This window comes from Ornithorhynchus anatinus, chromosome 20 (assembly GCF_004115215.2).
Source record: "Ornithorhynchus anatinus isolate Pmale09 chromosome 20, mOrnAna1.pri.v4, whole genome shotgun sequence".
NCBI lineage: Eukaryota > Metazoa > Chordata > Mammalia > Monotremata > Ornithorhynchidae > Ornithorhynchus > Ornithorhynchus anatinus.
In genome coordinates, this window is record NC_041747.1 from 17,848,726 (window position 1) to 17,861,769 (window position 13,044).

At 49.4% G+C, this 13,044-nt stretch overlaps 1 protein-coding gene across 4 annotated transcripts in view; it reads left to right on the forward strand.

Annotated features, from left to right (window-relative positions):
- ARHGAP20 (Rho GTPase activating protein 20) overlaps positions 1–13,044 on the forward strand; it is a 127,749-nt gene that overhangs the window by 61,145 nt on the left and 53,560 nt on the right. For all 4 annotated transcript variants that reach the window (XM_029048040.2, XM_029048034.2, XM_039914897.1 and 1 more), the window contains exons 4-6: positions 5,755–5,901; positions 8,848–8,889; positions 12,253–12,337. In XM_029048040.2, coding sequence (XP_028903873.2) covers positions 5,755–5,901; positions 8,848–8,889; positions 12,253–12,337 — 274 coding nt within the window. The remainder of the gene's footprint in view (positions 1–5,754; positions 5,902–8,847; positions 8,890–12,252; positions 12,338–13,044) is intronic.

Genomic DNA, 13,044 nt, shown 5'->3' on the forward strand with positions numbered 1-13,044 from the left:
AACGTTATTATTATTATTGCCTAAGTCACATTGAAAGGACAGCGTGGCTCATTGGAAAGAGGCCGGGCTTGGGAGCCAGAGGTCATGGCTTCGAATCCCGCCTCTGCCACTTGTCAGCTGTGTGACTCTGGGCAAGTCACTTCACTTCTCTGTGCCTCAGTTCCCTCGGCTGTAAAACGGGGATTAACTGTGAGCCTCATGTGGGACGACCTGATTATCCTGTATCTATCCCAGCGCTTAGGGCAGTGCTCTGCACATAGTCAGCGCTCAACAAATACCAACATTATTATTAAGTGTGAGAAAGCAGAGGAGTCGGGGGACATTTCCAGTAGGAGATGTCTTGGGCCTTTTCTTTTCCTAACCTTTGCAGCTCTTACGGCAAGAGGGTTGAACGGGAGCAGAGCTCGGCCTCGGAGCGGTTCACGTTAAATTTGCTGCTCGACCTTTGTGATTTCTTCGTCCCTTTCCGCCTCCCACGTCTCTCCTGAGCGTTAAGACTTCCAATTAGGCCAGACGGCGAGGTGGTTTCAAAATCAGAAGCCCACAGGAGATTTAACCGACGTTGTCGAAAGCTTAAAGCACTTATGACTTAAACCAGATCTTCTGCCTGGGGTCCCCGAGGTGAGCGCTAAGTGTGTCAGAGCACTTCTTGGCCCTCCCTCGGTCTGCTTTCCTCCCTGGCATCCTCCGAATTTCACAGGTAATGGTGAACTTCTGCCCCAGGCCGGAATGTTCAAGCGCTTAGCACGGTGCTCGGCACGCGCCAAGCGCTCACTAAATCCGACCGAGTGCATTTTCCATTCTCTGCCCACGAGAAGCAGCGCGGCTCAGTGGAAAGGGAGCTTGGGAGTCAGTGGTCATGGGTTCTAATCCCGGCTCCGCCGCTCGTCAGCCGGGTGACTTCGGGCAAGTCGCTTCACTTCTCTGGGCCTCGGTGACCTCATCTGGAAAATGGGGATGAAGACTGTGAGCCCCGCGGGGGGCCACCTGATCTCCCTGTATCCCCCCCAGCGCGTAGAACAGTGCTTTGCACATAGTAAGGGCTTGACAAATGCCATCATTATTACTATCAGAGCACAGAGAGAAGAGCGCGTCTAGACTGTAAATTCCCGGGGGGCAGAAAATGCATCTTTTTCTTAATAATTTAGGTATTTGTTAAATGCTTACTTTCATTCATTCAGTCGGATTTATTGAGCGCTTACTGTGTGCAGAGCACTGTGCCAAGGGCTCGGAAAGTACAATTCGGCAACAGATAGAGACGATCCCTACCCAACAGAAGGGGGGAGACGGACGCAAAAGAAAGCGAGTAAACAGGCGTCAATAGCATCAATATAAATAAATAGAATTATAGATATATACTCATCATTAATAAAATAAATAGAATAATATGTGCCAAAAACTGTTCTAAGCGCTAGGTTAGATCCAAAGCGAGCCCGTCACTGGACAGGGATGGTCTCTATCTGTTGCCGAACTGTCCATTCCAAGCGCTTAGTACAGTGCTCTGCACATAGTAAGTGCTCGATAAATACTACTGAATGAATGGAAGTAGTCAGGTTGTCCCCCGTGGGGGCTCACAGTCTTAATCCCCATTTTACAGATGGGGTAGCTAAGGCCCGGAGAAGTGAAGTGTCTTGCCCAAGGTCACACGGCAGAGAAGTGGCGGAGCCAGGATTGGAACCCACATCCTCTGACTCCTAATCCCACGCTCTTTCCATTAAGCCACGCCGCGTCTCTACTTGAAATACACGTCCCCCGAGATCTTAATACACGCCGCACCGTTACCGGTCGGTGGCGTGAATTTCAGTCCCGAGAGCTCGGAAGCCGCGGAATCTCACTCCCAAGCCCGGGCTCTTTCCACTGAGCCACGCTGACTAAAGTATAGCTTTCCTAAGGCAGGACAGAACGGGGACTGTGTCTAACCTGATTATCTTATATCTACCCGAGCATTTAGTATAACGCTCGGCACTTAACGAATACCATTTTTAAAAAAAAGAGCAACAACAAAACTCTTCACAAGATGAACACCACCCATCTCTTCCAAGAAGGTGAATGGAGGGAAGGAGGTTGGCCGCTTCCCAAGTCGGGAAACTCTGCTCTAGCAGCGTGGCTCAGTGAAAAGAGCCCGGGCTTGGGAGTCAGAGGTCATGGGTTCGACTCCCGGCTCTGCCGCTTGTCAGCTGTGTGACTAGGGGCGGGTCACTTCACTTCTCTGTGCCTCAGTTACCTCATCTGTAAAATGGGGATGAACCGTGAGCCTCACGTGGGACGACCTGATGACCCTGTATCTCCACCGGCGCTTAGAACAGTGCTGTGCACATAGTGAACGCCTAACAAATACCAGCATTATTATCAGGAAGCCAGAAAATAATTCGGAACGAAGAAAGCAAAGCTAGTCGGGAGGAAAATTCATTCCAAACCACGCCGGTTGGATTGCCTGGTTGCCTTCTCCGGAGGAAAGGCGTCTTCAAATTGTACTTCGGCGCTTTAAATCTTCCGAGTTACTCAAAGATCTTCAGTGTAATCCGCGTGCAAGGGTCACGTCCCGTTGGTGGGTCACTCTCCGTCGGAGCAGTCGGGGCTGAAACAAACGCTGCACCACCGTCAGCTTCCTTCTATTCGGTTGTTTCCCCTACCTGTAACATTTCAACGTCCATCTTCCCCGTCGGGCCGTAAGCTCCTCGGGACCGGGGGCCGTTCTCGCCAGCGGTATCGTGCCCCCCCCACGCCATCAGTACAGTGCCCTGCACCAAGTCAGCCTCAGCGAAAGCCACCGATCGACCGCTCTGCGTCTGTATTAATAATAATAATAATTGCGATATTCGTTAAATCCGTTCGGTCGTATTTATTTTAGTACAGCAGAGCGCTGTACTAAAGTGAAGTCCTTGCTCTGGGCCAAGCCCTCTGCTAAATTCTGGGACAGATACAACATTATCAGGTCCCCCGGTCTAAATGGGAAGCACAGGAATCGCGCCCCCGTTTTGAAGACGAGGAAAAACTGAGGCTCAGAGACGCGACCCGCCCGAAGTCGCCCAGCGGGGAGGTGGCGGAACCGGGATTAGAACTCACGGCTTCTGACTCCGAGGTCTGTGCTCTTTCCAAGTTGCCCTTCACGTGATTCGTGGGTATGTGATTGAAGCCTGATTCGGGGCCCTGGCCGCCATTTGACTGCACAGCTAATAGTTCAGTCTCTAGCTCGGGTTCGGGCGAAGCTTCCAATTTAATGAGAGTGATATCCGTCAAGCAGATTTTACGTGCTAAGCGTAGGAGTTTATCCGAGGTAATCGGGTCGGACACGGCCCCTATCCTTCGCCGGGCTCACTGGCGAAGAGGGAGGAAGAACCGATATTTAATCCCTGTTTCAAAGATGAGGAAACTGAGGTAAGAGAAGAAGTGACTCGGCCGAGTAATAACAGGCAAGTGGCAGGATCGAAGCCAGATCCTTTGACTCGCGGGCCTGGGCTCTTTCCGTTTATCATGATGGTATTTGTCAAGTGCTTACTATGGGTTAAGCACTGGGGTAGATACCAGCTTATCGAGTTGGACGCTGTCCCTGGCCCGCGTGGGGTTGACCGTCTTAATCCCCATTTTGCAGATGAGCGAACTGAGGCCCAAAGTAGTGAAGCGACTGGCCTCAGGTCACACGGCGGACAAGGGGCGGAGTGAGGATTAGAACCCGGGTCCCAGGCCTACCCACTAGACCATTCTGCTTCCCAAGCTGCTTGAACTTGTGGGAAGCAGCGTGGCTCAGTGGAAAGAGCCCGGGCTTGGGAGTCAGAGGTCATGGGTTCGAATCCCGGCTCTGTCCCTTGGCAGCTGTGTGACCTTGGGAGAGTCACTGAACTTCTCTGTGCCTCAGTGGCCTCACCTGTCAAATGGGGATGAAGACTGTGAGCCTCACGTGGGACAACCCGATGACCCTGTATCTCCCCCAGCGCTCAGGACGGTGCCCTGCGCATAGCAAGCGCTTAACAAATACCAACATTAGTATTACTCAAAAAGAGCCAAAGGTCCCCGATATTGAAGCCCGAGTTCACCTCTCCGTGACCCTCTCGTCTTCGGCGATTCACATTTTGTGACGTTGGGCTTTGAATGATCCTATCTTTTTTTCAAATCACCCTGTGTGTAGGAGAAGCAGCGTGGCCTAGTGGATAGAGCGCAGCCCTGAGAGTCACAAGGACCTGGGTTCTAATCCCCGCTCCGTGTGACCTCGGGCAAGTCACTGCGCTTCTCGGTGCCTCAGTTCCCTCATCTGAAAACGAGGGTTAAGACCGTGAGCCCCACGAGGGACAGGGACCGTGCCCAATCCCCTTCGTTCGAATCCACCGCAGTGCTTAGTACAATGCCTGGCACGTAGTCAGCCCTTAACAGATATCACGGCTGTCATTATTACTCCGCCGGTCGTATCAAAAATAATAACAAAAATAATAATAATGAGTTGAAGCACATCAGGCGAGGGGCAGTGTAGTTCACGGCGCCTTGTACGACCGCAGGAATTCCCACGGCCTACGGACCTGGGTGTCGGGAGAATTGGATTCTAATCTGGCCGCGTACCCGGGGGGTGACCTTGGGCGGGTCACCTAACCTCTCCCGGCCTCAGTTTCCTCATCTCTAAAACGGGAATGAGATTCCTGCTCTCCCTCCTTCGTAGACTGTGAACCCTACGCGGGACGGGGATTGAGTCTGATCTACCTCAGCTCCTGGTGGAGCGCTTGGCACAGAGTGAGCGCTCAACAGATTCCACAACCGCTTTTATTTAAGTCATCGAGTTCTCCTCCTCCTCCTTCTCTTTCGGCTGCTTCCTGCCTCCGTGTCGCGGGCAGCGACCTAGCGAGCATGGGGAGATAGAGTCAGCCAACAGCGTGGCTGAGTGGACCGAGCACGGGCTGGGGAGTCAGAGGACGTGGGTTCTAATCCCTGCTCAGCCGCTGGTCCGCTGCGTGACCCTGGGCAAGCCGCTTGGCTTCTCTGGGCCTCAGTTCCCTCATCTGTCAAACGGGGATGAAGACCGTGAGCCCCGCGTGGGACAACCTGATCACCTCGGGTCTACCCCAGCGCTTAGAAGAGTGCCTGGCACATAGTAGGCGCTTAACCGATGACCATCATTATTTATTCAGAACAGTTTCACTCCTCGATAGCAGCCGTGGTTTGCGGCTCTCGGCGAATCGAAGGAGGTAATTATCTTTTGAGTTTATCTGAGCTCGAGAGGAATGAAATGCGGCTATAGAACCGTACCGTAGAAGCAGCGTGGCTTAGTGGATAGAGCCCGGCCCTGGGAGTCGGGGGTCCTGGGTTCTTATCCCGGCTCCGCCCCTTGTCCGCTGCGTGACCTTGGGCAAGTCGCTTTACTTCTCCGGGCCTCAGTTCCCTCACCTGTAAAATGGGGGTTAAGACTGTGAGCCCCATGGGGGACAGGGACTGCGTCCAGCCTGATCAGCTCGCATCTACCCCAGCGCTCGGCGCATAGTAAGCGCTTAACAAGTGCCATGATTATTACTGCATTAGGGGTGGGCCGGGGGAGAGAGAAGAGAGGACCGTCTCCCAGTAACGGGAGGGGGAGAGAGATTCGGTCCGGGTTGTCGACCTGCCGTTCAAAATGTGACCGACTGACCCATTAATGGTCTCCTCTCACTCGCTGGACTTCAGCGCTAAGGGCCCGGGACTCGACAGTTAATTCACTCCCGAGGCGGCCCCGCGCCGTGTGTCAAACAGACGTTTGCATCCTAACACTTAACCTGTGATTTTTGGTCTCTCTAGGAATACTCATTTCAAGACGAAAAACAACGTCAAATTAAGCTACCTGTGGACATCCAGCTGCGTGGAGGAAGTGGGTGAGGGCAATACCAACACCCTGACTTCTTTTGTCCTGGGATGGCCCACCATCAACTATGTGGCCACATTCAGGTAGGAATCAAGATCAGCTAACGGAATCAGGGAAACGATATCCCCATCCGGATCTCTCAGGTTCTGCCTCAGAAGGTCGTCAGGTAAATGGCCTCATCCTGTGTTTTTGAAAGCAGCGCCATGGTCTTCCCGAATTTTAACGGGTTGGATGAAACTGTAAAATGCGGATTCGATACCCGTTCTCCCCTCCCACTCGCAGTGTGAGCCCCGCGTGGGACCCGATGACCTTGTATCTACCTCGGAGCTTAGAGGTGTGCTTGGCACGTAGTAAGCGCTTAACGGTGCCACAGTTAAATTAAATGCAATTAAACCTTCAGACCCGACCCGCGTACGAAGCCAACTGTTCGCTCTCCGGTCCTGGAAATGTCCCGTGAATTCATTAGACTGTCTAAAAAGAGCCCCCACCCCAGAATTATGTATCTGAGCCCTGACCTCTGACTTCAGTGTGAGGCTAGTGTGATCCAGTCGTATTTGAGCTCAGTTCATTGAAATTGCTTTAGAATTATTCCCAAATAATAAAACTCTGCACCGTTTACCTTTCCTGGTAATTAGAGATGGATGCCTGGGTGTGCCAGGTTTCTCTGATTTATCCCCGTCCAGTATCACTGATCGTCAGCGACCCGTAAAAACTGTGACAGAACAATCCGTCCAACCCGTTAATTTAAAATAATGAAGTCAGGAGGTGGTGCGTTCACTCGAACTACGAAAACCGTGCCGCCCGAGAAGGCGTTTTAAGACTTACTCTGAAGAAACACTTGCATCGCGTTTGTTTCGCCGCACGCCTTCTCTGCCGTGACTGGTTTTCCAGAGCCCGTCTGTTCCCGCTGCTTAATCAACGCCTAAAGTTGCAAGCATAAGGAAACAACTCTAATTGGGGAATTAGCTGGAGTCCAAAAATCCTTTCCTCAGCAAGCTTCCATGCGCCGATCTTTTTGTAACCGGGGGAGAAAATGAATCCGCAGCGGTTTTGTATGCGCGCTAATGATGCTTTCTAAAAAGAATAATGTTCATGGAATGTCAGTCTCAGAACCGATTTCAAAAACATTAACGTATCTAGTGAGAAATTGGGCATTTTTATTTCTTTAGGAACTGCGATGAGGCCAGGATTGATGAAGTGGTCAATCGAAAAATTTGAATCAAGAAAATCTGCTATTATGGGGGGAAAAGTGACCACATCAAGCGGCAGTACTATTTAAAAAACCAGAACCATTCATGTCTGCGTTAAGAGGACGTAGAGAGCTTTGTAGTTGTTAACAGTGGGAGATTACTTAGGGGAAAATCGGCTAAGCAACATACAAATGTCAGGAACAGATTACAAGTGTTTTTCTAACGCAGTTTCCTAGAAAAGTAAAACCTAAGCAGGATTTACACTTTTGTTTTGGTTTCGTGTCTTTCTTTTGGTTCCTTTTTTAATGGTATTCGTTAAGCTCTTACTATGTGTCGAACACTGTTCTAAGCACTGGGGTGGTTACTAGTAAATTAGGTCAGGCGCAGCCCCTCTCCGACGTGGGGCTCGCAGCCTGAGTAGGAGGGAGAACAGGTATTTAATCCCCATTTAACAGTTGAGGAAAACTGAGGAACAGAGAAGGCCAGCGACTTGCTCAAGGTCCCGCAGCAAGGAGTTGTCAGAGTTGGGATTAGAACCCAGGTCCTCTGACTCCCAGGACCGTGCGCTTTCCACTAGGTCACACTGCTTCTCTCTCACTCAGTTTCTCTGAATAATTGCCCTAAAAATATGAGTATCTGATTGAAGGATGATTGCGTGAAAGCGTGGCATAACCACTCCTGGCCAGATTTTCATAGAAAGTTGCGAACCTTTGAATGAAGTCCTAAAGTCAGCAATAACCTCAACCAGAAAAGCAAAATGATGGTTTTGCCAACTCTGACTTATTTAGCTTATTTAGAGAAGCAGCGTGGCTCAGTGGCAAGAGCCTGGGCTTGGGAGTCAGAGGTCATGGGTTCGAATCCCGGCTCCGCCACTTGTCAGCTGTGTGACTGTGGGCGACTCACTTAACTTCTCTGTGCCTCAGTTACCTCATCTGTAAAATGGGGATTGACCGTGAGCCTCACGTGGGACAGCCTGATGACCCTCTATCTACCCCAGCGCTTAGAACGGTGCCCGGCACATAGTAAGCGCTTAACAAATGCCAACATTATTATTATTAGCTAATAGTCAAAGGAATTGGGAAGGAATCTGAGAACAGTGATAAATGTTATGTCTTTTCAACCTTAAATATTAGAACAAAAAGGCAATCCATCCAAAACTGGGGTCTTTCTCAGTCGAAGAGTTTGTTTTTCAGATTGGGCCAACCCACATATCCAAATCAACCCAGCCAGGTGGTTTAGTTGGTTTTCAAGCATGTATGCAAATACATCAGCGGTTTCTACCTACTCTCCTCTGCAGGGAAGGGAGAGGGGCTGGAAAGTGAGCTGAATCTGGAGAGTTTTAGAGGGGGTAATGAAGAAAAGCGGTCCGTGAGAGGCTCTGAGAAAGCAGGAAGAGTAGTTTGCTTGCTCTTTCTCCCCTCCCTCTCTCTCTTCCTCCCTCCCACCCCTCTCCTCCTTCCTCTTTCCCTTCCTCTCTTCCTCTTCCTCTTTCTCCCTCTCCTCTTTATCTCTTCCTCCCTCTCTTCCTCTCTCTCCTTCTCTTCCTCTCTTTCTCCCACTTTCTTCCCTCTCTCTCCCCGTCCCTGGACTCCCCCAGCTGAATTTCAAACCGATCCTCCCCCAGACTCGCCCGTATCCATTCGATCCATCAACGTCAGCGATCCCCCCAGCCCCAACTCCCTCACTGTAGCACCCGTTTCTCATTTGACAAGGCCTTCAGCTAGTTCTCATTCCCTTGGTCATCTTGTTGGCAGGTTTCACACCGCGTTTCAAGTAGATTATGGGCTAGAATTAGTAGTTTGCTCGGCTTAACTTTTTTCCCTTCTCATATGATTACAGCACTCATGAACAGAAGGAGAAGTGGCTGTGTCTTCTTCAAAGGTACTGTCTCTTCTTGTCATTTGTATTATCGAATCTTTGAGATTTAGATCGATGAAGTTGTCTCTTCAATTTTGTGATAGGATGTAGAGAGAATGATTTCTTCTTTTCCTCTCCTAGTTCTCTTCTTCTCCTTCTTCTCATCCTCCTCCTCTTCCTCCCCTCCTCTTCTCTCCTTTTTCTCTTCCTTCTTCTCCTCCTCCTATTCTAAATATTTTAATTATTCAGAATATGCCCACAAGACCTTTCAATAAGACCCTCTTCTTCGATCCTTCCTTTCTAACTAGAAGTTATTTGCAGGCACACCTGGTTCTCCTATAATGCAGTATTTCATTCTTGTAGAATTCCGTGTTAAGAAAAATGTTCACTGTGGTCCCCATCCCACGCCGGACATGTGCACACAACTGTTTTTTCTGACGTTGGGTTGTACTCGATCCGGGCAGAGGTGCAGTGACTTAGAAACCTTCCCTAATTCTAGTGTCGGGTTGTCGCAAATTAAACAATCAGTAGCATTTATTGAGCATTTATTCTGTGCAGAGCACTGTTTTAAGTGTTTGAGAGAACTCACTAAGATTAGTAGAATAAACCCTGCCCTTAAGGAGTTCAATACAGTGGTGCTGGATACCAAAATAAATTACTATAGGGAGGAGATAACATATAAACATATATGTGGATATGCACATATCCACAGTGTTTAAATGTACATTTCTAGCAGAGTTGAGTGCACTCATTTCTTCAGTTTTTCTTCCACTTCCTTAATTATTTGTATAATAAGTAGTATTATTATTATCGTGGTATTTGTTAAATGCTAACTGTGTGTCGAGCACCGTACTAAGCGCTGGGGTAGATATAAGAGAATCTGGTCGGACACGGTCCCTGTCCGGCATGGGGCTCCCCGTTCTAAGTAAGAAGGAGAACAGGGGTTGCATCCCCATTTTACAGGTGCAGCGTGAGAAGCAGTGTGGCCTAATGAATAGAGCACGGGCCTGGGCGTCGGAAGGACCTGGGTTCTAATCTCGGCTCCAACACCTGTCTGCTGTGTGACCTTGGGCAAATCGCGTAACTTCTCTGGGCCTCAGTTGCCTCATCTGTAAAATGGGAATTAAGAGTGTGGGACAGGGACTGTGTTTGACCTGATAATAGTAATAATGACGCTGGTATTTGTTTAGCGCTTACTATGTGCCGAGCACTGTTCTAAGCGCTGGGGTAGATACGGGGTCATCAGATTGTCCCACGTGGGGCTCACAGTCTTAATCCCCCTTTTACAGATGAGAGAACTGAGGCACAGAGTCACACAGCTGAAAAGTGGCAGAGCCAGGATAAGAACCCACGACCTCTGACTCCCAAGCCCGGGCTCCTTCCACTGAGCCACGCTGCTTCTCATGATTGTCGTGCACCTACAGTGCCTGGCCAATATTAAGCAATAAACAAATACTACATTTATTATTATTATCATTATCGTTAGATGAGGAAACTAAGGCACCGAGCAATTAAGCGACTTTCCCGAGGTCACCCAGCAGGTAGGTTGCTGAGCCGGGATTAGAACCCAAGTCCTCTGACTTCCAGGCCCAGGCTCTTTCCACCAGTCTACACTTCCTTGTTCTTTTATAGGATTTTACATTACTTTCCTCTGTGTCCTCTGTCTCATTCATATCCTTGGCTTCTTTTTAACCGCTATTTCCATTCTTTTCCTTTTTAGCTCTGTTCATTCACACCATCCTTGCCCTGTAATCCGTACCAGTATGCCGTTCGCGCTTGCTCGTTGGTCTCACGTTCCAAATTGATATTATGGTTTCACTTGTCCCTTAATTACATATCTGAGGGCCTCTTCCGGCAAAATTATGGACCCGAGGGGTCCGTACGTTGGATTCCCTTTTTATACGAAGGTTGTTCACACACCTCTGCGTTCGGCTCCGCAAGCCCTGTGCGTGACCAGACAAGCTAGGAATTGTCTTTTTGCAGTTTCTCAGGTATCGTCTGCTGGCTCGGAGTCTGCTCTGGGAATCCCGTCCAAAGCTGCCGGTCTCCACCTTTCCCCCAGAGAACAGGACTTACGTGATCTCTCACCTACCTTCCCGGCCTCCTCGGTTGACTGTCTCTCTCAGCTTTTTTCCTCAGTTATCTTCCCTGGGGTCGATTTTCTAGCACTCCGGGCAGCCCTCTGAACCCGTGCTCAAAATGACTTTCCCAATTGCTTTTGGGGGACGTTGTTTCGATCGGGAAGATTTCCAATGAAGATAGGATTCCCCATTTCGATTCCGATTTATTTTGCTTACCCGGGAGTAGTCCAGAGGGGGAGCGAGACATTAATATCCATAAATAAGTAATTTATAATAATTTAAAACTATGTACATAGAGTCCAAAGGACACTGGCTGTAGACCGACTTAAACGTGTTATTCTCCTCCTCTCGGGGTGGAAACGATTAGCCTTTTGTCCCAGCTCGCAACGATTCAAATGATAACTTGGTTATTACCGGAAGGGCAGGGATTGTTTCTGCCTACTCTGGTGTCCTCTCCCAAGCGCTTAGTACAGTGCTCTGCACAGAGTAAGCGCTCAATAAATACTATTGAATGAATGAATGAGTGAATACAAGCTTATCAGGTTGAACACAGTCCATGTCCCAAATGGGGCTCAGAGTCTCAAACCCCATGTAACAGATGAAGTAGCTGAAGCACAGAGAAGTTAAGTGACTCGCCCAAGGTCACACACAGGCCCATGCTCTACCCACTAGGCCATGCTGCCTCTCTACAGTCAGTCGATCCTTGCGATTCACGGCGAGGGCACTAGCCAGTTGAGAACATACCCACTGGCCTTTACTCATCTCCCTGACGCATTTCCACCACCGTCGTATAGTCTTGTCATCAGGTGACCACGGGTTCAGGGTGCTACGGTAGAAAAAACCGGGCCAGCATCTACAGAGCGTGGAAAGGAAGAATTAAATTCCGCCGGGGAGTTCCCTAGAGTTAGGCCGGAATTGCTTTATGGACCTCAGTTTTTTTGTTACGTGGTTCTTTTTTTATGGGATCCGCTAAAGCCCTTCCTATGCGCCTGGCACTGTACTAAGTGCGTTAAGACACTGAACGCAGGTGAGGCTGGAGAATGGGAAATGAAGCAAGAGGGATTGAAAAAGAGAATAAATGTTGGGACAGCTTTGTAGATCTCATTCCCTGGCCATCCCTGTCAAAAGGCAATAGACATAAATGCGTTCTCTATCCCCCTCGTCCCTTCTCTTCCGGGTTTCTTTTGCCTTTCCTCACCTCTTTCAAAATCTTCCTTCTCCCCGAGAACATCGATTCCTTTACAAAACCTCCGCGCCCAATTCCGCCTGACCGGGGGTTATTTTTTCTGTCTTTTGGCTTTCACAGAAACATCAGCCTGGAGAAACAGAAGGATCTCCCTAAGACGATCCCGCTCAAGATCGTGGTCAAAGATATGGGGAACTGTGCCTGTGTAAGTGTTGCTTTAACCAGCAGATCATACCCTCATCCCCAAATAAGGACACTCGGTGAGAATACCACAGGTAGCCTGACTGGGTGGGCGGTGGAGGGGGAGAGCGAGAAAGGGAGAGAGGAAACGTTCACCCCCTTCACTTCTCTGGGCGTCGATTACCTCTTCGGTAAAATGGGGATTAAGAGAGCGAGCCCCGTGTGGGACACGGGTTGCCTCCACCCTGGTTATCTCGTATCTACCCCGACGCTTAGTGTTGTGCTTGGCACATCGGCGTGTCACTGTCCAAAAGCAAATAAACAAACCTATATAGATATCCTGAGAAGTCCGCGTCAACTACAGTCCTGGCCGGCCAAATCCCTAGCGAGACCTCCTCCTGTCTCTTTCTCTCCTAAGTGCTACATTTCATTTTTCAAAGCAACCGAAAAATGCGGTCGTTGCCTTGTTGCAGTGACTTTCATTAGGCTGTTTTTCCTAATCATAACAAGCGGTTTAGGAAGAAGTACAGAAAATACCGTTTGGGTGACTTTTAGGTTTCAGCCAATGTCCCCTCTCTCCCCTCCCGCTACGGAGGGCGATCGAAAATTTAGCGTTTAAACTGCAAGAAGGTGCTCTGAAACTGAAGCAGCAGTTCCAGTTTTATAACTACATCGAGATCCTTACCCCATGAGATTGTCATTCATCTCTGGAATGGCACGGCAGTAACCTAG